The sequence below is a fragment of the Hibiscus syriacus genome, unplaced genomic scaffold (assembly GCF_006381635.1).
Source record: "Hibiscus syriacus cultivar Baekdansim isolate YM2019G1 unplaced genomic scaffold, ASM638163v2 tig00109937_pilon, whole genome shotgun sequence".
NCBI lineage: Eukaryota > Viridiplantae > Streptophyta > Magnoliopsida > Malvales > Malvaceae > Hibiscus > Hibiscus syriacus.
Genome location: NW_024062534.1, coordinates 246,190 through 269,797, shown reverse-complemented (window position 1 = coordinate 269,797; position 23,608 = coordinate 246,190). Strand labels below are relative to the sequence as shown.

The 23,608-nt window shown below is 35.1% G+C and overlaps 3 protein-coding genes across 4 annotated transcripts; 1 reads left to right on the top strand and 2 right to left on the bottom strand.

Moving 5' to 3' along the window:
- Positions 1-393: 393 nt before the first annotated feature.
- Positions 394-2,077, bottom strand: LOC120210881 (probable pectate lyase 5). The gene is made up of 4 exons (XM_039209535.1): positions 1,923-2,077; positions 1,096-1,845; positions 866-1,004; positions 394-789 (listed from the first exon to the last, which is right to left on the bottom strand). Exons 1-4 carry the CDS (start codon positions 2,024-2,026, stop codon positions 568-570), a joined length of 1,215 nt encoding a protein of 404 aa, XP_039065466.1. The 5' UTR covers positions 2,027-2,077; the 3' UTR covers positions 394-567.
- Positions 2,078-6,629: 4,552 nt separating this feature from the next.
- LOC120210879 (ultraviolet-B receptor UVR8-like) lies at positions 6,630-10,577 on the bottom strand. 2 transcript variants are annotated; one of them, XM_039209532.1, is made up of 7 exons: positions 10,419-10,577; positions 9,694-9,733; positions 9,289-9,569; positions 8,839-9,188; positions 8,353-8,754; positions 7,769-8,153; positions 6,630-7,107 (listed from the first exon to the last, which is right to left on the bottom strand). In XM_039209532.1, exons 3-7 carry the CDS (start codon positions 9,511-9,513, stop codon positions 6,865-6,867), a joined length of 1,605 nt encoding a protein of 534 aa, XP_039065463.1. In that variant the 5' UTR covers positions 9,514-9,569; positions 9,694-9,733; positions 10,419-10,577; the 3' UTR covers positions 6,630-6,864. The 2 variants fall into 2 exon arrangements, with proteins under 2 accessions (XP_039065463.1, XP_039065462.1); XM_039209531.1 differs by having other exon boundaries at positions 9,289-9,733.
- Positions 10,578-18,929: 8,352 nt separating this feature from the next.
- LOC120210860 lies at positions 18,930-22,265 on the top strand. The gene is made up of 6 exons (XM_039209522.1): positions 18,930-19,302; positions 19,587-20,593; positions 20,737-21,267; positions 21,349-21,435; positions 21,760-21,877; positions 21,946-22,265. Exons 1-6 carry the CDS (start codon positions 18,930-18,932, stop codon positions 22,263-22,265), a joined length of 2,436 nt encoding a protein of 811 aa, XP_039065453.1.
- The last annotated feature ends 1,343 nt before the right edge of the window (positions 22,266-23,608 follow it).

The window sequence follows — 23,608 nt, the reverse complement described above, 5'->3', positions numbered from 1 at the left end:
AGGGAAGAGTAGTTGCTACATATATTGTTAGAAAGGCCAAAAGGAACATTCAACCCTGTTTCGATTTAAGTTTTTATGACAGTTATATCAAAACTCAATAGCTAAATGGGTCCACTTTGCTTTCTTTCTTTTGAATTTTTGTAATACCCGATTCTAAGATCCTTATATAGATTAATAATTCACATTTCCATTTTCATTTATGGATGGGATGGTGGATAGATAGTGTCATTTATGGCGACTGGAATTGTCGGGTCACATGTGCTTTAACAGTACAGTACACACCTTTATCGGTTGCTCCTCAATTTTGTGTCGGTCGAAGCTGAACATTCATTCATTCATTTTTTTCAAGGCCCCAAAGCTTCCCGCTTCGTCTCAATAAACAAGACTTAAAAATGCTTGATAATGGTTAATTTCATTGATTCAAATAAAACATACAATTTATCAAACACATTTCTCAGCTCTTGTTCCCGTTAGCTGGTTGGGTGTTTTTACAGCAACAGGCTGATATAATTCGTTCAAGATTTCAGTCGTACACTTGTGTACACCATTGCTTTACCATATATATCACTAGCAACGGGAACCCTTCTTGCAAACGAGTGCACCGGCACCCGCAGTGAGCGAGCTCACTAAGGACGACGGTCTTGCACCCAAGCTCGATGCCTTGGCGTAACTCGAAGATGCTCCGGTTCCGGATGCAGTGAAGAATGCTCCGTTCAACATCAAGTCCCCTTCCGATCTCCAATTCCAATGCTTCCATTGGCTCTGTGGTGCATCTTCGTGTTTTGTGACCTGAATTTCGTATATTTTAGTTTGAAGCTTACCCTTTTAAACTTGAAAAAAAAACAATGTGTTTAATTGTTTAGACCTCTTTGTTGTCTTCAGTATTTGGTGCAAGAAATCTATTTCCTTGGCTGTTGATAGTAGGTTCAGCACTGCCACCAATTGCATACATTATCCAATGTGAGTAATCATTGTTCACCACGTGAAAATAACCGTGCCTACATCTGCATGTACAATGTAAAATGGTAAAAGAAAATTTACTAGATTAAGGGTAATGTTTTGACTGTAGGTAAATTTTGTTTTATTTTTTCTTGCCTGGGCATTCTTTGTACAAGACCTTCTCCGAAGTGGTTAAAGGCGATGGTGACTTGCATGTTCTTGTCTTGCTTATAAGTGTCGCTATGCCCCAATAGCATGACCTTGTTATGATGTGTCATGTAATTGTTCGAAATGGTGATGGCGGTCGAACCGTGGATGGCGTCGATCAACCCATCGTTGCAATTCGACAATGAGCAATGATCGACCCAGACATGGCTGCCTCCGAATATCGATACGCCGTCACCGTCCGATATTGTCCTCCAACCGTAATGTCCAGGGGAGTCCCTGACGTAAGCATTCCCGCCTCTCTTGCAATCATGAATGTTGATCCCGTGGATGATGATGTTCGTCACGTACTGAACGGTAATGCATGGCCCGCCGGCTATGTGGACGTTGGAGCCTCGGCCGTCGATGGTCTTGAACGAGTTCATAAGCAACTCTTCCTTCAACTTGATCGTCATGTCGCCGGCAAAAATGATCCATAACGGTTCGTCTTGGATAACGGCGTATCGAAGTGTCCCGGGTTTAGGGTTAACAGGATCATGGTCACCGGAGTCGGTCACTACGTATATTTTACCGTCCCTCCCACCAATGGCATGCTTGCCGAACCCGATGGCGCAATCGGCTAGCCTCTGACGGTTTTTTTCCCAATGAGGGTCGCACCGCCAGCAGTCGTCGATGGGGTTGCCGGTTCCGCAGGTGAGAAAACCCAAGCTCCTCCTCGCCATGGTAGCATTTCTTATGCTCCTGCAAAAATGAACGAAAATGTATTAGCTTTTTGGAGCCGCCATTGATAAAAGAAATTAAAGCAGATCAGAACGTACTCATTAACTAGCTGGACAACTTGCTCGGGGTCTTGAACTGGTAAGGAGAAGACAAAGGTGGGAGCCATGAGAGGGAAGAACAATAGAAAGAGGGAGATTGCCATTAAACCCTTTGTTTTTTATTGCTTAATAAATTCTGGGAATGTACAAATTCTGAGGAGCTGAGATCAAAGGAGGGGTTTTTATAAAGGGAATACAAATCATTCTCTTTTATAATCCTTATATTTAATCTCCATTAATATAGAATTATAAAGTTCATCAATATTGAGACCTTATCTTGTGTATGAAAGATCCAATCTTTTGTCCCTTAATATTTGTTTAGTTATTGACATCTTACCTGTTTACTTAAACCTATAATCTATGTTACTCTGGATTCTAATTCAACTTTTATATCATGTAAATTGAGCGTGAATTGTCTTTAGATTAAAGTAAATTATACGTTTAGTATCTAAACTTTCAATTTTATTAAAATCATACATAAGGTTTAATTTTTGTTTCATTTAAGTATCCCGTTCAAAATTTAAAGTTAAATTTTGGAAAAAAAAATAAATGTTTAGCGTTTAAAAAGGATTAAAATTGATAGTTTATGTACTATATGCGTTGAGATTTTACGGTTGAACACTAAAATAAAATGAAAATTAGACATTAGTTATGATTTTGAAAAATTAAAAGTTTAGGTACTAAAATATATTAAAGCTTAGGTACTAAATACATAGTTTACCCTTAGATTTATTTTAATTTAAATCTAATTACATGGTACTCATCTTAGGCGTTATCTTAAAATAACGTTAAGGATGTTTTGTTGGTTAGGAATTTTAAATTTAGAAATAAATTAAGAGATTTATTAATTTAAATAAACACACCGACACTCTGCCGATCCACAATTATTGTGGATCTTGTAGTCTTGTTGGCTTCCTTCTAAACTCAAGACAAACTCCCCTGATTCTCCATCCCATCATCTTTATTACATATATTTTATAATTTTTAATTTAGGTATTTTTATTAAAAATATATTTTTAATTTTATAAATTATCTCTTCCTAAAATTTTAGAAGTTCGTTAACTAATATAAAATCATGTGTCCTTTCATGTTAATAACATTCATAAAAAATTTATTATTTATATAGAATGAGATACTTTACAAAGTGATAATTTATCAAAAAAGAAATCTGATTATACATGATCAACGACAAATCAATTAAAAATAAATATCGCGAATGTGACACCAAAACGAACGTAAACGTATGAAAAACGTACAAAGAGGAACGTGCTACAAAAAAACAACGCAATGGAATAAATGAACTGAGATTGAATTAGTTGAGTCGGGTTTAGTGTTAATTGAGACATGCAAAATAATAATTTTCAAATTTGATTCAGTGTAAAACTCAAAAATTTGAAATTATCTGATCTAAATCTATAGATGAACTTGGCTAGCTCTCCCATCCTTAAATTTTAGTACCTAAAAAGGCAAACATCCATAAATTCATTCGGTAGACTTTTCGTTTCTTAACAAATGCTACAGCTTTCATTTATATCTATGATAAATATATTCAATTTATATCTCTGATAAATATATTCGATTTATATCTCTGATAAAGTAGATGAATAATTACTTTTAAATGATATATATGATTTGAAATTTAATATTATAAATAAAATAAATTTAAAAATTTATTTTTAATAAATTATAATTAGCTTACCCTTATTCCATATGTAATAGGATAAGAGAAGGTAAGATAGTAGATTATCCCAACAACAGGTAAGATAAATATTTATAATATTACAATATAAATGGTAGGCTTTAAAAGTGTTGTAGTTTGGGAGATTGAAGTGGGCACGTGCGTAAGTCCGTACCGACCGTGAAACCAGTGAGATGGTCGCCGTTTGTCAAGGGGAAAGGCACGTCCTCCCATGTGATCAAAATTGACTCTTCGTTTTAATACTCAACGCTGCATGCCATGCAGCTAATGATTTCTCTAAGAAAGCGGCAAAACCGAATCGCTCATGTCATAAACCTACTTAGACATGGTCCCACTTAGACATGTATATCCAAGACACGTGGCAATTCATTCTAATCTCAGCCATAAGTTTTGATCGACAACGTAGACAGATTCATGAAAACAAAGGATGATAGCATTATCCCACTAGCTTTCTGCGTTTTCGTTATGCTCATAACCCTAATTTATAATAGCTTTCCTATATGAAAAGAATGTACCATTTGTTGTTAAAAAGATGATCCAATACTCTAATTATAGACGTAAACCTTAACCAAAAACAACGCATGATTTACATCAAATAATTAAAATCCATTGGATATATTAATAATCTTTGGCAAATTTCCACGATTTAATAATAAAATCCAATACTCTATAGGTAGTGTAGGGTATGTATGAAATTAATAAAATGGGTGGAAAGCATCACATGGGGTGAACAACATGCCATGTGCCCTTGCCATTACAAATTAGCCATGAAAATGACACCTCCTGTTTGCTATTACAATAAACCAGATCCATTTCACATTCAACTATATGTACAAGTTAAAAGATCATGGTCATACAATTTAGCCCTCATGACACAGTTTTATAAATTCTGTAACAAGTTCAATGATTGCAGAATCAAAACTGGATGTCGTTAAAAATGATGAAAACCAACCATCTCTACTTTATTAAGTCATGAATGCCAATCACACAATCATATTGTATATAATTCTCATCTTTAGAAAGTGAAATGCTAATTCTTCATGTTGGTGATGCAACGACAAACGTAGAATTTTATGATAGATGAACAACAAACTTTTAAAATTTTAGAAGGACCAAAATAGATTGTTAATAGAAAATACAACAATATGTAAAACATATTATAATTTAAAATTTTCGAGAATAACGACTATCCCAATCGCCTCCTCTCGATCTATCCCTGAGATCGAACAATCATACTTGAAATAACCATCAACTTATATATTATATTTTAGTCCTAACATTCTCCCAATATACATAATATGGAGAGGAGGAAGTCAACTCACTCCTAATGATTGGCTCATGTGATAAGAGTAGTGAAACTAAATATTTATTTCTAGCAAATACCATTAAGCAAATTGCCCAATTTGATGGTTAATAATAATGATGATGAACCATTGTATTAGTCTAACTTGCAGCATGATTTTATGGACTTAAGGTTCATTCTGCAGGAAGAAAGTTGGATATTGATATATATATATATATATATATATATATATATAGGGACAGCCAAACACATTATGCTAATGTCAATGCAGTGCTTAAACAAGACCGAGAAAACTCTTGTCAGGGTGTAAATGAATCATACTGAAAAAATAAAGTTATGATCGTATTCGTTTGTTTATTTTAAGAGTGTTTTTATTCAGTTCGTATGATCAATAAATTTTTAATATCATGTTCACGTTCATTTATTTATTTTTAAAAATATTTGTGCTCGTTTTGCGAACATATTCATTTATCATTCGTAAATATATTCATTTATACATTAAAAAATATTAACTTAACAAATAAATAAAAATTAAATAATTTGAATTCGTAAAAGACCTAGTCAAAGTGGCAAGGGTGTGGTTAAACTAATGCCAAGGGACATGAGTTCAAGTTTCCTTGGGAATATACACTCTCCTTTTATTTTTTTGCTTGTAAGCCAAAAAAAAAAAATTATACTATTAGTTCTTAATTTATTATGTTTCATAGTTTAAACTCTAAAATTTATATTGTGTTCAATTTAATCTATATCTTATATAAAAAAGAAAAAAATAGATAAACAAACTTATAAACAAGTCAATAAATATGCTTATAAACGAGTTTATTTGTGAACGTAAACAAATCAAATACATCTCTATTCGTATTTTTTCATTCATTAAATAAATATAAATTTTTTATTTATACTCATTTATATAACTTAATAAGCAAATATAAATAAATATTATGCGAACAATTCATTTATATTCCCAACCCAACTATTAAAATTAGGGTTGTAATAAAGCTAAACCAGGTTGGAACTGTGAAAATCTCAAATTCGAGACTCGGTCATTGTTTAAAACAAATTGGACTTTAAAAAAAATTAACTACGGCTGATTATTTATGTTCATATTTTGTCCAATTTTTTCATTGATTTTAAAAAATATAATATATGGTCACTTTCATTTTTATTTAATTAAGATGTGGTCACTATAGGTTAGTTGCCATTAACAATTAACAAATTAGGTGATGTGACAGTTAAATATTTTGATATAATTAAGCATTCAGTCTCTCTTATTTATATATTCTTTCAATTTAATCATACTTTTAATAAATTTAAATAAATTTAATCCTCCAATCGAATTATGCCACGTATCACCCTATGATTGGGTAAATATGTAAATAAAAAAGATAAAATATGTGATTATATCAAAATATTTTATTTCACATCACCTAATCTATTAACTATTAACGACAATTAACCCGTGATAACTATATCTTAATTAAATAAAAACGAATGTATCATATGAGGAAAGTGAACATAACTGATACGTAGTTAACCTTAAAAAATTTAAAGCCTTGTGGCATGTTTAGGAGAGAACATTTGATTGAATTGGGGAAGGGACATTGCATTTTCTATTGGGTTTGGTTTTGTTTTCTCAAGGGTTGTCTGCTTTTTGAGCATTCCCACCCTTGTTTGTTTGCCTTTAATATCTAAAAGAAATAAACAAAATTTTAAGAATGCAATTTTAACATAAGTAATAAATGAACCTTAACACAGATGTTTCGGCTATTAACAGCTTAAGGCCTACGTGCTAACCATTTTTCTTACCGTTTTAGCCATTTGCTTAGACCCTTTACTACACCTAAACTTAAATCTTCACAAATTCCTTTTTGTTTGTTTCTATTTACAGAATAAACAGGGAATGGATGAAATGGTGTGTATGCCAAACCATCGATGAATTCCTAATTGAGATCGATATCAACCTGCTCGGGGTTTCCCCTTTCTGTCTGATTGTTAACTAACTCTATGCCTAGCTGACCTTTGTCCCCCGCGCCAAATGCATAAAGCTTCCCGGACTCGGTGAGTGCAAATGTATGAGCATTCCAGAATATCGAGTTTGTAAGGCTGATCTGTACCACCCGTTCGTTCACTTGCTTTAATGACGTTACCAGCTCCGGGCTCAACACATTGGCATGCCTGTTTCCCTGCCGGATAAACACCAAAGACGACAGTTAACCGGATGAAATATTTTACTTTGGCAGCTCTATGAATTCCTAGGACCCTTCTGTTCTCATATTCAAGTACAAGTGTACAACATTGTAATATAAATGTCTGGTTCAAACCATATGTTCTTGACAAAGACGATGGCCATTCTTCAATGGAAACAGCATTATGATGTGTTCATATGAGATGTATTGTGGTTCAACCAAATCAAACTTTTTGAAATCTAAAACTTTCTTATAGGTGAACTCTAAAAAATAAAGCTCCTAAAGGAGTGACCTCGTATAGTTCATTTCCAGTTAAAAATGAAGCAGATAGTGATCAATGGCGTAACAATAAGAACACGGAATTATTCTTTACGAGGTGAACCTAATATACCCTCACAAAGACACATGAACCACTTTACAAGGAACAATGTTGAAAATGCGTTGCGACTTCGAAACTACTTTTAATGGATGACATTGCTTTTCCTTAAAAAATTCAGGAGCCATCATGCATAATTTTATTAAAACTGAAGAAAAAGTATAAAATATTAATCAGGACTGAGGCTTAAACTGAGGTCAATCATCCTGCAAATCCTCTATTTGATACCAAAAAAGAGAAGTTAATCACTACAAAAAGTTTAAGGGGAGGGGAAATTCAAACCTGTCCTTCCAAAGCAGTATTATGTCCGAGGCTAGCAGATTCACCGCAACCAAAAGAGTATACATCACCATCATCCGACACGACAAAGGTTGTGTAGTCCCCTGTTGCAACATGAATTGCTTTAACATTGCTTAATGCCTCTACAACCTTGGGAACTGATTCACACTCTTCATTTCCATGACCTAAACACCCATAACGTCCCCATCCCCATGTGCAAACCCTTCCATCAAGACCCACAACAGCAGCATGCCATGCACCAGCAGCCACCACCATTGGCTGAAGGTTCAAAAGTTGAAATTGTTCAATTAGTCTAGGGTACTTTTCATCAGTTCTTGAGCCATGTCCCAGCTTTCCACCCAAACCACAGCCGACAGAGTATACGGACCTAATGTTACAAAAGAAGGGCACACCAAAAAATATTAAACATTCAAACAAACAATGACTACATATGGAACAACAACATAGATGGTAAGTTATTCATCATCTCAAAGATTTATGATGATAAGTCATCAAAACCACAGTTTGGATGCCTTTCTAAAAATAAATTGAAAGACCCATTTGAAAAGGTGTTCAGATGAACTAACATGCCACTCGGTTGACAAGCTAGGCAAAGAAGGTAGCAGTATCCAGCTGCAATTTGCACCACGGGTATGTTCTCAAGTGCTCCTAATAGAGGCTGGGGCTCCACGTCATTTGGCTCAGTTTTGTGACCAAGTTTGCTATCCTTTCCCCAAGAGAATGTGTAAACTCTGCCCTCTCTGGACAATACAGCTGTGAAAAAGTTTCCAATTGCAGCTTGGACAACAAAAATGTCTTTCAAAGAATCAACAGGTTGGGGAGTTATAACTAGTTTAATTCCTTGAACCCCATATTCTGCTTCGCCAAAGGAATCCTTTCCAAAGGCATAAACTCTCCCAGCATCACTAATCAGCATTGTTCTGCCAGCCCCAGCAGCAGCTTGGATAATTCGAATGCCTTGCAAAGATCTACAAAATAATGGAGTTCCATTAACCCTTTGCAAATACTTTTAAACCACCAGCCATATGCAGAGATACAAAGTATTTGGCAACCTTATTTGCCGAGGCCGCCAGTCTTCTTCAGTATTGCCATGTCCCAATTGTCCTGAGCTATTAGAGCCAAAAGAGTAGACTGCCCCTGTTAATGTCACAGCAATGCTATGACCAGGCCCTGCAATTGCCTGTGATTTCTCCCTCCTGCAACATGCTTCCCCAGCAAGCAGAAACCTCAGGACCAATTTCCATGATCCCCCACATCTCTGCTTCAAAGTTTGACGTTCTTCATCGGTCATTGGCTTAAATATAGCTCTTTTTTGGCACATGTCAAGAGCAGCAAGCTCCGATATGGACAATTCATAATCGGGAGCAAAGTTTGCAGGATGCCTAAAGAAGGAGCATGTTGCCTGGAACACATGTTTACAAAATAAAATCAGCGAGCATTATCAATTCCAACATTTGAAAGGAGCTTCATGCTTGAAAGGCTAAAGAAAAAAATTCACTCGCCTCTAGTTTCGCAAGATCTTGAGGATCCAAGTTACAAGTGGTGAGGACATGAAGAACAATGGAAGGATTGGCAGCCAAGGGGAATTCTCCAGGAGTGGAGTCCCCAAAGCAATGGCGTACTTGTCGCAGAAACGCAGATACAGGAGCAGCAACAATAGTAGTAATTGGTTGATCAGGTATGTTATGGTATTGAATGGTAGGGGTTCCACTTGTTGAGGCATCCATGGGCACTGCCCAACTTTCGAGGTGCCCAAACTTGGCAAATCAGATTATCTAAATTGCTGACAATTAGGAAACATGGGTACAATAATCACTAAGAAACCCTCCAATGATCCAAACTACCTCCTAAATACTAAACCTATGTTTGACTTATTAGTTCAATCTACAAGTGCCAAAAATTTCTACCTTAAATAATGGATTGATCAGCAGACTTCAAGTCTCATACCTACAAATAGAAAAACCAAAAAAGAGAAAAAAAAGTTCTCATATAAACTCCTTGAATCACAAAAGTGGTAAAAAATAATTTTACACAACAAACTATGTGATCATTACACAAATCACAAATCAAAGGGTATTTTTTTAAACCTCTTGAGCATCTTTATCTCAAAATAGACTAGTTTGGATGTTCCAAATCGACCAGGCACAGGGACACCAAAAACTAGAGAGAAAAACAGTGGCGAAAAAACTCGTGGAGATGATGAAAAGATATAAAAGTTTTAAACAACGAAATTTAAGGAGGAAGCACCGAAAGAAGAGAATGTTGAAAAGACGAATACTATTCCTCCATGAAAAGCATATTCATCGCTTAAAAGAAAACCCAGAAAAGCAAAGAATTCCCCATGAAGGGGAGACTCTCCTGTTTACGTAAACTCTATTAAAAAAGTCAGATTGATCATTGACCTGATCAAAAATCAATCAAGCAAGCAAAATCAACATCCACCGTTAAAAAACAGGGGATGATAAAAGAAAGAAAAAAACGTTTTTTTTAAAGAAACCCAGATCATCCAAACCATCACATAACCAAAATAGGCGCAGTACACCCGATCACGTAACAGAGAAACAGAGCAGAATTACATGTTTAACAATGTCATTAAAAAAACAAGGCAGAATAACAAAGAGATGAAAATTACACATAAAGACCCATGATTCCTCAAAAACCCATCAGCAACTATCAATAATTGAAGATAATAAAAACCCAAAAGGGAGGGCAAAATTCAAAACAAAACTGGAAGAACAAGTGGTTAACATCTAATCAAAAGCCTCTGCTCTATTTTGTCGAAAAAGGCTTGAAAAACGGATTCAGATTGCGGTTTTGAAAGGAAAAAGGGTAGATAATTGTTTTTTTACGGTGAATTCATAAGGAAGAGGTGAGATTTTCTCTTCATCTAAACTATGGTAACAGACTTATCACAACCACTGGTTCAACGAAATCTGAGGGGCTAAATTATTAACAGCATTATTATTTCTTTTTTCTCTCTCAAAAAGAATAAAGCTTGATAAGCTGATAAGAGGTGGGTGAATAATAATAGATAGGGACCCTTTGTTTTTCTGTTTTGTTTTTTTCATTTTCCTTTCTTTTTTAACACTCCAGCAAAACCTAAAAGCACACGGACCATTTTCATCGGGAAATCGCTGAATCCCCCTGCGATTCCCGAAATGGATAACCAGCGATCCGATCGTCGCCAATCGGAATCGGTGGACCTTATGATCGCCACTAACAAAACAGAATAGCATGGAATTGGAAGAGAGAAACTTAGAAATTTTGACCTGTAAGCAAAAGCAATCTTGTTTCTTACTCTCTTTCACTTGTGAGAAAGCTTTCAGAGAAAGTTTTAAGGAGGAAGAAGCTGTGCTTTCTTGTTCTATTTTGAGAGAGGAGATGAGAGACCGCAGCAAATGGCAAACCAAATGACGTGAAGACAGACTTAACACCTTTTTTATTTCTTTTCTTTATAACTTAAAATAATACAAATTAAATTAAATTAATTTAAATTCTATGACTTATAAGTTTGTTAATTGTTCTCTAATACTAATAAATTTAAAAAACTAAGCAAAAAAAAAAACATCTTCATATCTTCTATAAATTTTTATTATTAATCGGATTATCAATCTATTTGTTAATTATAATAATTATTTCTAATTATAATCTTATGGTCATATTATTTATAATTATAATTATAATCTAAAAAATTCACTTACTATTTCAATTTTATTTATACTTGTGATAACTTATCAGATCTTTTTTCTCTTTATAGAAAAAATTATCTTTTCTTATAACGGTTTAATATATGAATTAATATTTAAATTTGTTAATTTTAATATAATATCATTATTTTTTTAATTTGACATTTAATTTTTATTCTACTATTTAAATATATTATTGTTTCTTAAAGTCGTATTTGTATTTTTTTAATATAATATACTATAATATTTGAAATTGATACTTTTTTTTCGAAGGTAGCATATAAATTTAATAATTTTAATATGTGATGATATGGTATTTTTATCACGTGATATAATTTAATTAGTTATTAAAATTTATATTCTCGTATATTACATTAAAAATGACAAATTAAAATATAAATTTACATGTTGAAAGCAAGTCCAATGCAATGTTGTTAATATTTGTAACCAATTATATAAACACGGTTTTGAGATATTTGAATGGACTAATATACCTCTAATTATTCACTAAACTACTTAATCGCCTTATTAAAAAAACTACTTAATCACCATTAGATAATATAAATTTTCTATTTTCAAAACTAAGAAGTACCTTAAGAGTAATTACACTATTTAAAGATGAAGGTTTAATTTTCTAGTTTTAAAAGTACGAGAGACCTAAAAAGTAATTTAACCTCAAAAAATTGGAGAAGCCCTCCCACTCATATATATATATATATATATTTCTTTTTTTATATATTATATATAGCTTTTATTATTGTGTAGTTATATATTAGAAATTATTATTAAATATATTAGTATTTATGTTTTTAAAATCATATTTAACGTCATATTTTATTTTTATTTTGATCATCTCTATTTATTTTTAATGGTGATGCTGACGTGGTATGTTTTATATTTTAATATTGATGACATTATCTTATAGCGACATATAATTGTCATTATCATTTTTAACGATATGTGATTAAAACAAAACCAAAATATAATGTTATTATGATTTAGAAAAAAAGAAATAATTGGGTGACCAAAATAAAAATGAAGTAATAAGTGGGTGATCAAATAGATAGTTTATCCCAAATAATATATATACATATTATTATTTACAAAAATATATTTGGTGAGGGGGCATTTTCCATTACCAAGTGAAAAGGATAACTGATTCTAAGACCATTGTGTTTGGTGATGGATGGGTGTAATGAAAACAACATGTGTAAAAATGTGCTCATCGACCATCGTGTACGCCAAGCCACTCCATTTCTTCTCCTTGAAACTCGCTTCTTCTCGGGAAGGGGATAGGGATGGCATAGACCCGAATCCGACGAGTTTTGATCTGATTTGATCTGGTCGAGTCAGATTTTTTTAAAGGTGGTGTTCGGTTCAGATCGGGTCGGGTTCGAGTTTAGGGTAAAAATATCCGACTCGACCTGAAAAAATAATTTTACCTTATATATTTAAGAATAATTACAATAATACCCTCTATATATTATTTTCAATTAAATCACTGTTTTTATTGAATAAAAATAATATTTTTTATTATTTTGAGTAGGGTCGGGTAGGGTCTGGTCGAGTTCGACTTTTATTTCAAGAAGCCGGGTCGGGTAGAGGGTATATATTATGCGAGTTGGGTCGAATTTCGGTGGATGAGTCATTGTTCTAGGATCAGGTCGGGTGGACCAAAAATCTGAATCAACCAGACCTATGCCTATCCCTAAAAAAGGATACTCCGCTTCACGAAATATTTACATGAACATATTATTAAAATAATACATTATAAATTCACTCCTTGCTTAGGAGATAGTTAGAGGGTATGCTAGGAAGAATAATTCCCCAAGGTATGCACTAAAAATTGACCTCCAAAAGGCCTTTGACTTACTTAACTGGGAATTTCATAATGTCATCCTCCATGCTCTGGGTTTGCCTAATAAATTCATAGACTGGATCTGTGCTTGCTTCACTAATCCTTACTTTTCTATTGTGCTTAATGGGAGCCTTGTTGGTTACTGCAAGGGTGCTAGAGGAGTTAGGCAAGGGGACCCCCTCTCACCCTACCTTTTTGTTCTAACTATGAGTGTATTATCCAAACTTCTGAACATAGCTGCTTTGAAGGGGATTTTTCAATTCCATCCTAAGTACAAAAAGATAAACCTAACTCATCTTTGCTTTGTTGACAACCTCCTCATATTCTGTAAGGGTAATATTGACTCTGTGTTGGATGTGCAGTCTGTCTTAGACACTTTTTATTTGTTATCGGGTCTGAAGCTTAATGCAAACAAGTGTGAAATGTTCGCTGCGGGTGTGCCTGCTAATATGTGTGCTCTTATTCAAGAGGTTACTGGCTTTAAATTAGGTGTTCTTCCAGTGAGATATCTGGGAGTCCCTTTGGTGACAAGGAAGATTTCAGCCAAGGACTCTCAATGCCTGATCGATAGGATTCGAGCGAAATTAAACTCGTGGGCAAATAGACACCTAAGCTTTGCTGACAGACTGCAACTCATACGTTCTGTCCTATTTAGTATGGCAAACTTCTGGTGCAGGCAAATGATTCTCCCTCAAGCTATAATTAAGAGAGTTGAGTAGCTGTGCTCTCGTTTCTTCTGGAAAGGAGCTGACTTGTCTGCAAATGGTGCTCGAGTTAATTGGGGATAAATTTGTATGCTGAAGTCTGAAGGGGGGTTGGTCATCCTTGATCTAGGAGGCTGGAATAAAGCCTGCATGGTGCTCCTAATCAGAAAGCTATTGGCTGATGAAGGCTCCTTGTGGTGGCTTGGATCCATGCGTATGTGATTAAAAATTTGGACTTTTGGCAGATGAGTATCCCCCGAAATACCAGCTGGTGCTTCAAAAAAAATCCTCAAACTGAGGCCTGAGGTCTCCCATTTATTTGCTAGCCCCGGTTACAACCTCAACACTAGGCGTATATGGGAGGAGTTACGTGTGCAGGGGCCTACGGTTACTTGGCACAAGTTAATCTGGTTCTCAGGTCGTGTTCCTAAACATAACACCATTCTGTGGATGGTCGCTCTTGATAGGCTTCCCACTCGATCCAGACTTATACGAATGGGACTGAGTATAGATAATATTAATTGTCTATTTTGTGGCTCTGAGCCTGAGACTCGTAACCATTTGTTTTTTGGTTGCAGTTTTGCTAGGGAGATTTGGGGAAGGGTTCTCTCTTTATGTGGGATTTTTCGTTGCGTGAGGGATTGGGACAGTGAGCTGGCCTGGGCTTCGCAGCTTCTCAAGGGTAAGTCTCTCATTGTGCAACTGCTGAAGTTGGCACTTGCTGGGCATGTATACAACATCTGGAGGGAGAGCCAGACTGGTGGGTGATGTGCTGAACGACATCTGTGATTCCATTCGTATTCGACTTAGTGACTGGTCTATTAACAGAGTTGACCAGCGAAACGTTACCCTCTGTGCTAGCTGGGGCATTTGAGCTAGTCGTTTTGTCTTTGCTTTCCTGTTGTTTCTAGCTATGTTATTTGTTGTTTATGTGTCACACTGTTCTCTTATAGCAGGATTTCCTGCTTTCTTGGGTAATGAAAAGGAAATTATCCAAAAACAAATTAATACATTATAATGTATGTTATTAACTAAATTAAAATAGGATAGAATTATAAAGGATATTTTTACTCATTCTAATATTTTAAAAGTTATAAGAGAATCAATAAATTTAAATTTTGTTAAAATATAAACACCGATTATTAATTATCATTAAAAAATGATATATCATTTTAAATTGATAAAAATATCTTCTTTCCTACATCAGTTGTGACTAAATTCTCTTTTGATATTTTAGAATTTATATTTGAAAATATAAATACATTTTTAAAATTATATTTAAATTTATTGAACAAAAGGTTAATAATTGAATCACATTAATTAACAAGGAAAACTGATTTTATTTTCTAATAATTGAAATTGTTAGATCTCAAAAATTATAAATTATAAATTTTACAAATTTAATCATAATTAAATAAAAAAGTATTTATAAAATAATTTGATGAATTAACAAATTCATAAAATTATAATTTTAAAAATATTTATAATTTTAAAAAATAAATTATGAATTTCTATAATTTTAAAAAATATTTTTTAGAATTATTACTTAAAAATGTTGAAAATTATCAAAAATGAAACTTCATTTATAATTGAGGAGTAAATGAGATTATTTTATAAATTTAATATATCACTATTTTAATGACATTTAAAATTGTCGTATCTATTTTATAGAAAAATAAAGTTCAATATTTATTATATAACTTTTAAAATTTAATATCTAAAAAATTATTCTAGCATAGTTAGTAACTATTTTTTAAAAAATTATCCTACAAAATCAGTGGATTACTCATTAAACAACTCTTAAATTTTTTAATATTTACTTAATAAAGATAATTTAATTAAATATATATTTTAATATGTTATATTAATAGTATATTTCGATATGTAACGTGCATCGTAAATTCATCTCACATCATTAGTTTTTTGATTCAAGGTTGTTTAAGTCCCCCGAATCTTGATATTTACCAAGGCACATGCCTATATTTATAGGTTTAATTCAGACTGGCACGTTAGACTTAACACTAATCCTTGTTAAGTCAAGAGCGTTGAAAATATAATCCTCTCAACAAATATGCTTTCGTTTTCAGGAGCAAGCATTGGCACTCACAAATCCCTCCTATTCCTCTTTTATTTTAAATTTATTTTGATAAAATTTGAACCATATATTCCTCAACAATTATAACTTAATTAGAAAATAAGTGTCTAAATTATTTTGCGTTTTTCAAATAGATACTCAATTTTTTTCCGATTAATCCAGGTGCCTAAGGCTACAAACATTATCACTTTAGGTGTCTCGATTCTAACTTAAAAATCTCGTTAAATAACTTCTTATCATGGAAAACCCTTGCGAAATCCCTTGCGAAAACAGTGCCCCTCCCTTACGGGAATACTGCAATCCACCGCCGCTGTTTTTGTTCCCCCGGATCCTCCTCTGATCGGTGGCAACCTCACTGGAAATCAACATGGGATTGAAGTGCTATCATCTCTATCTTTGGAGAGACCGGGTTCCCCTTTCCCCGATGAGGATCAACGTGTTACTAAAAAAGTTCGTAATAAAGAGATGATTGATGATCGAATGGAGGAAGTTTAGAGTGGTATGGAGATGCAATCTTCTATGAATAGCATTGGACAGGAATTTAACAACAGGAGAAGCGATCTTACGCCAGTGCAGTCACGAGTCAATTGAAGCAGACGATGGACGTGGTTCCGCTTCAGGCTATGGATGAGGTGGTGGTTCTGGATGGTGAATGTATCGTGGACAACAATGGTCCGTATCCTGTGATTCAATTCGCTGATCAAGTTCATGATAGAATTGACTATAGCATGAGGCGTTCGGTGATAGTCTGGCTCCTGGGACGTGCCATTGGTTTTAAGATGTTGTTGAATCGGATTGGTTATTATGGCAGCTCCAAGGACAGTACAAAGTCATCGATTTAGAGAATGATTATTTACTGTGAAGTTTGAGAGTGAGCAGGATTATATTCATGTCTTGATGGAAGGGTCGTGGACGATTTTCGGGTTCTATCTTACGGTTCAACCATGGAGTCATACTTTCACCACGTCAGAAAAACATCCATCGTAGGTAATCGTCTGGGTTAGATTACCGGGGCTTCCTTACAGATATTATTCAAAGGTGATTTTTCGTCGTATTGCTATGGTTATTGGTCAGGTGGTGAAGATCGACTATAGTATAAATTTGGGAGAAAGGGTCGTTTTGCTCGTCTGGCGGTGTTGGTGAACCTTAATAAACCATTAATTCCATGCCTAAAGATTGACGGGTTCTGGAAAAAGATAGAGTATGAAGGACTACAATAAATATGTTTCCAATGTGGAGTATATGGGCATTCGAAAGATGTTTGTGGTTCTATTGAAGCAAACACTAGTAAGGGGGAGAGGCCAGTGGTTCAAGTTTTGACTTGGAAAAAGGATTAGGTGGTGAGGTGTCGGGATTTGGACCATGGATGATAGCTGAAATGTGTAGAAGGCGTACGAAGAAAAATCCTGATCCGAATATGAAAACAAGTGGTGATGATACGAGGGGCTCTCAGTTTGCAATTTTAGGTGAGGAAAATAATGGCATTGTTGAAGATTCCACGGTACTTCCGGAGATCGCAGTGGATGTAACTAACAAGGAGGGAGGTATGACAAACACCTCACGGTTAGACTCACGCGTAGAAGGAAAAGGTACTCGTCCGATGGGAAAAACTAAGGAAACTCGGACATTACAGCAGGTGAATAAGGTAAGGTCAAGCAGTGGATCAATGGAGGCTGGTGCGAGTAGGCTGGGATATCCAGGTCGGTCAGGAAAAACTAGGAAATACAAACGTAACAATATATTAATGTTATATCCATGAAAGACGGGGTTATTCCTCAAGTGATGGAACATCGCAATGTTAGAGATGCGAGAAATTATTCGGCGGTCACCATTTTGGAGGATAGTCGGCTTCATGTCGCAAGCAAAAACATTCGAAATAAAGGAAATAAACGTAAGGTTGAGGATAGTTCTAAAGGACTGAAAGTGAAGAAGAAAAATAAAGATTTCAAACTCTCCTCGACAGGTTTTAAAAATTGGTTGCAGAATGCAAAATTCAACACACATCTTGATAGCAGTATAATGCAGGGAGAGGGCTCATTTTCCTTGCGTGAGAATGAAGAAATGAAGGAAATCGACCTGTAGTGGAAGCGTTGGAAGCAGTAACAGAGGAGGTTATAATACCGGATGGCGAGAACGCTAACCAGAATCTACCCCAGTAAGGGTGTGCTCTTGAATTTTATTTATTTTATGGTTAATATTCTCTTTTGGAATTTTCAGGGCGCTGGTAGCCCATCTTTCAGACGTTATCTTCAGGAAAATTATCGAGAACATCGACCCTGAATTATTGCGTTACTAGAAACTCAGATTAGTGGTAATACTACCGAAAAGGTTATTCGGACATTCGATTTTCAGAATTTTTTTAGAGTTGAAGCTCTTGGTTTTAGTGGTGGAATTTGGCTCCTTTGGAAAGATGAGTTAAATGTTGAAATATTAACTATTTCGCCTCAGTTTATTCACAGTAGATGCTGGTCCAATGCGATCAATAGATGGTTATATTTTACTGTAGTTTATGCGAGTCCACAAGTGGAGAAACGCAAGTTAGTATGGAAGCATCTTATTAATCTTGATCCAGGCGTGAATGAAGCTTGGGTTTTGGGTGATGATTTTAACTCTATACTTCACATCGATGAAAGGGATGTAGGATCATGCTGTGGTTCAGGAGTTAGCAACTTATTTGTAGAATTTGTGTTTGAGTTGGAGTTATTCGAAGTAGACTATCGAGGGCCGAAGTTTACGTGGAAAAGAGGCAATCTTTCGCTGCCTTATGAATAGTTGTTGGGCAGATGTTTTCTCTGGTACTATGGTGTTGCATCTTGATAGAGTGGGTTCGGATCATTGTCCTCTACTCCTTAAAGCACAGAACACAATGAGAGTTAAGGGGAATCGACCTTTCCGTTTTATTGCTGCATGGCAAGACCATCATCAATTTAAGAATTTTCTGTCGGAGGTTTGGAATAATGAATTGGATGTTTTAAACAACATTAATTCTTTTCAAATCAAAGCTATTGATTGGAACTTGAAGGTTTTTGGCCACGTAGGGAGGAAAAAAAGAGAGTTGTTGGCCCGTTTACGAGGTATTGAAAGAGTGCTTACTTCTCGCTATTCTCGAAGGTTGGTAGATCTACAGTACATGCTGAAAAATGAACTTGAAGATGTACTACAACAAGAGGAGAGTTTGTGGCTTCAAAAATCAAGAAACAAATGGATCCTCCATGGGGATAAAAATACAAAATATTTTCATGCATGTACGATGCTTAAGGGTTGTTTTCCCGCAACCCCTGAGTCGATTTTGTGTGGCCTTACGAGACCGTTATTTATGGAAGAAATTCGGGATGTGTTATTTAGCATAAGTCCGCTAAAGGCACCTGGAGTGGATGGGCTTCACATTTTTTCTACCAGAAAAATTGGACTACAGTACAATATGGTGTGTGTCTGATGATTCAGAACATATTTGCAGGAGGTGATTTTGATAATCAACTCAATCGAACTCTCTTGGTGCTTATCCCAAAAATTAAATCTCCAGAGTCGTTTAGTCACTTTCGACCTATTAGTTTGTGCTCAGTCCTTTATAAGCTAATCATAAAGATCATTGTGAATCGGCGAAATCCTTTACTGAGTCATTGGATCTCGGAAACTCAAACAAGTTTTGTTCATGACAGATCGATAACGGATAATATTATTATTGCGCAAGAGGTAGTCCACTCCATGAGATTGAAGAAAGGCAAGATTGGTTATATGGCTATCAAAATTGATCTTGAAAAAGAATATGACCGTCTTGAATGGACTTTCATTGATGATACGTTAAAAGAGCTTCGTATTCCGGACAAGCTTAGGATGCTTATCATGCGCTGTGTATCTTCAGTTTCAACCCAGGTACTTTGGAACGGTGTTATGTCTGCATCTTTTAATCCATCACGTGGGTTTCATCAAGGTGATCCTTTATCACCTTACTTGTTTGTAATGTGCATGGAGCGGTTAGGGCATACAATAACAGGAGCGGTAAACAATGGTAGGTGGAAACCTATTCGCTTGTGTCGTAACGTGCATGCTCTCTCCCATCTTTTCTTTGCTGATGACTTGGTACTTCTTGCTGAGGCTTCTATCGAGCAATGTAATGTTATACGGGGTATTTTGGAGCTATTTTACAATTCCTCAGGTCAAAAAATAAATATGCAGAAAACTACTATTTATTACTTAAAGAATGTGGATTTGGATTTGAAGAATTCCATTAGTGCTTCTTTTGGCTTTCAAGAAGTTCGAAATTTGAGTAAGTATTTGGGAGTCCCTCTGTTACATTCTCGGATTACGAAAGCTTCGTATAGTTATATTGTTTCAAGAGTCCGTGACAAGCTCACGGAGTGGAAGGAAAAATCGTTATCCTTGGCTAGGAGAATTACCTTGGCGAAAGCAGAACTTTCGGTGATTCATTCTTATTCAATACAATCAATGATGCTTCCCAAAGGGGTATGTGAAGAGATAAACGGTTAATTTGGGGATTTATTTGGGGTCATACCGAGAACAGAGGTGGCGTACCTCTTGTTTAGTGGGAAAACATTTGTAAGCCAACTGTTAACAGTGGCCTGGGTCTGCGGAAATTAAGTGTTCAGAATGAAGCTTTTCTCATGAAACTAGCTTATAAATTGGTGGTTAATTCCGATCAATTGTGGGCTAGAGTGCTACGTTCTAAATATAAATGGGTGGAATTGATCCCCGAATCCATTAATCGCATGAGAAGCTCGCATGTTTGGAAGGGTATTTCTCAAGTATGGAATGATGTACGACAAAGCTTTGTTTGGAATATTGGTAATGGTTGTAATGTAGATTTTTGGAGGGAGGATTGGCTTTGCGAATTGGGACCTTTGGTGAGCTTTATTGTTAATATAGCAGGGCGTGATAACCTTCTAAGGCAGTCGGTGTCTTCTATGGTGGATCATAATGGTCAATGGCGTTGGGAATTCATCGTTGATAAACTGTCGATCACCATTATTCAACACCTGGCAGCAACAATGCCCCCACGACAAAGCTGTGGAATGGATGTTCTTGGTTGGAAATTGAGCGTTGATCGGAATTTCTCTGTTAAATCAACTTATGAGTTCCGGCGGGGAATTTTAAATGACGTTACGCATAAAGTGTGGGAGGTGATTTCAAAGTATCGTAGACTGCAGTGGATCAATTTTTTTTATGGTTGCTAGCGAATGATCGACTTCTTACTAATACAGAGCGAGTACGACGACATATGGACACAACTAGCAATTGTGGAATTTGTTGACAGACGGGAGAATCATGAGACCATCTTTTTTGCCAATGTCACATGGCTATGACTATTTGGTCAACATTAGTTAACGCTGAAAAACTAGAGGATTTTTGTATAAGAGATATCAGAAGTTGGATGCAAATCAATTTCGCTTCCCCGGGGTTTTATGCACGTGAGGAGAATGATTGAGACTTACGGTTTAGTTCAATTCTTTGGTTAACCTGGAAGAATTGGAATGGAAGAATTTTTGATCCAGATTATTTTGAGCATGAGTCCGTATTAGAGAAGAGCAGACGCCTCACTCTTGAAATGAACCGTGCAATGTAATCATCTTTATCAATGATTCAGCTTTCTCACCGTTCATGTACTATGCCAGATGCTTGGCAACCGCCTCCTCACAATTGGTGTAAGATTAATACCGATGGGTCCCTTGACATATGAAGCGGATTTGCATCATGTGGAGGTGTTCTTTGATCTTCAAATAGTGGTTGGATGTTAGGATTTTCAAAAGCGATTGGAATATGTTCCATAGTTGAAGCGGAGTTATGAGGTATCCATGAAGGTGTTTCTCATGCTTGGAATCTAGGAGAGCGGCTAATCATGGTGGAGACGGATAGTTTGGTGGCTATTCGGATGTTAAAGAAGAACACTAAGAGAGGATCGATTTTTACTCTTATTGACTGCGTGAATGAGTTGATTAACAGAGATTGGAACATTGTTTTAAAGCACATAAGCCGGAATGCAAACAAGGTGGCGGATAGACTGGCGAAGATTGTCGCGACTAGAGGAGAAGCTCGTATTGTTTTTTCTACCCCACCATTGAAAGTCATAGATATTGTCCAACGGGAAGCTGAAGATTACACATTGACAGCAGGAGGTTAATCCTCTATTTTTTACCTTTTTGTTCACAAAAAAAATCTCGTTAAATGACATACGATATATTCTGGTAATTTTAAGATTTTATTTTAAACAAAACTTAAAAAATAAATTATTGTATTTTAAATATTAAAAAAACCCAAACCAAAAATTTTAGAGGATATTTGATTTATTATTGGATAAATTACACAAATTGTAGTTAAACTATATTGCAATGATTTTTATGGTCACTAAAGTTACAAAAATTACTAAACGATTATCAAATTTATCGAATTGTTACAAAATGACCATTATATGTTATAAAATAGTGATAAAGACTATTTTTAATAATTTGACAAGTTTAATGATCATTTTGAATTTGTATCCATTTGAGAGATCATGTAACACCCTAATTCCTGGGGTTAGGAGTTCGTATAACACCTCAAATTCCGAGCTAGTAGTTTCAGGTTTATCCGAGAGGTAAGTGGACCTCGTAAAATTCATAAGTAAAGTTGTTGGGTCTAATTGTGTTTGGATTTGGGCTTAATTAGCCTTAAAAGGAGGATTTTTAATTATAGAAAAACAAGGAATGACTAATTTTGTATTTTCCCCATTTTTGCAAAGATGAGGGTTTTATATCTCATCATTTTTCTTTCTCTTCATTTTCTTCTTCCTTCATCTTCTCTAAGTAGCCATAATTTCAAGGTAAGGTCTTGAACCCTTTTCTTATTTCATTTTCATTCTTAATCCCCCTTGCAACATAGTTTTAAAGAATCAAAGCATTAGTTTATTCTAGCTAAAGAAAAGTGGGGGTTTCCATCAAAATCATCAAAGAGAAGAGTGTGACTAAGCAAGGAGCTCAATTTCGAGGTTCAAACATCAAGGTAGTATATTTCTAATCCTTTGGAATATTACGTTTTTATAAATTTATAGATTTTGCTAAGATTTGGTGATTTGATCATTTTAAGGTTTATCTTTGATTTCTCAACCAAATCACATTTTAGGTGTTAATAACACATTTATATGAAACCTTAAGATCTTAAACAACAACTTCAAATAAGTTTAGAAACCAAACCAAGTCATTTGGGATGATTTTTGAGTGATTCTTGAGCCTAAATAAACTATTTTAGGGTTTGAGTATTGATACTGAGATGAACAATATCGACACTGGTTGAATTGGGGCTAAAATTAGGGGTTTCAGGATGGAGTATCGATACTCATAGGGGTATCGATACTTGACCCTAGGGTATCGATACTGCAAGTAGAGTATCGATACTACTCAATTTAGATGGTCATATTTGAGTTGTTTAAGGCTCGTAAGAGCTACATACGATCCATGATAGTAAGATTTAGTTTGTGAGGGATATAAA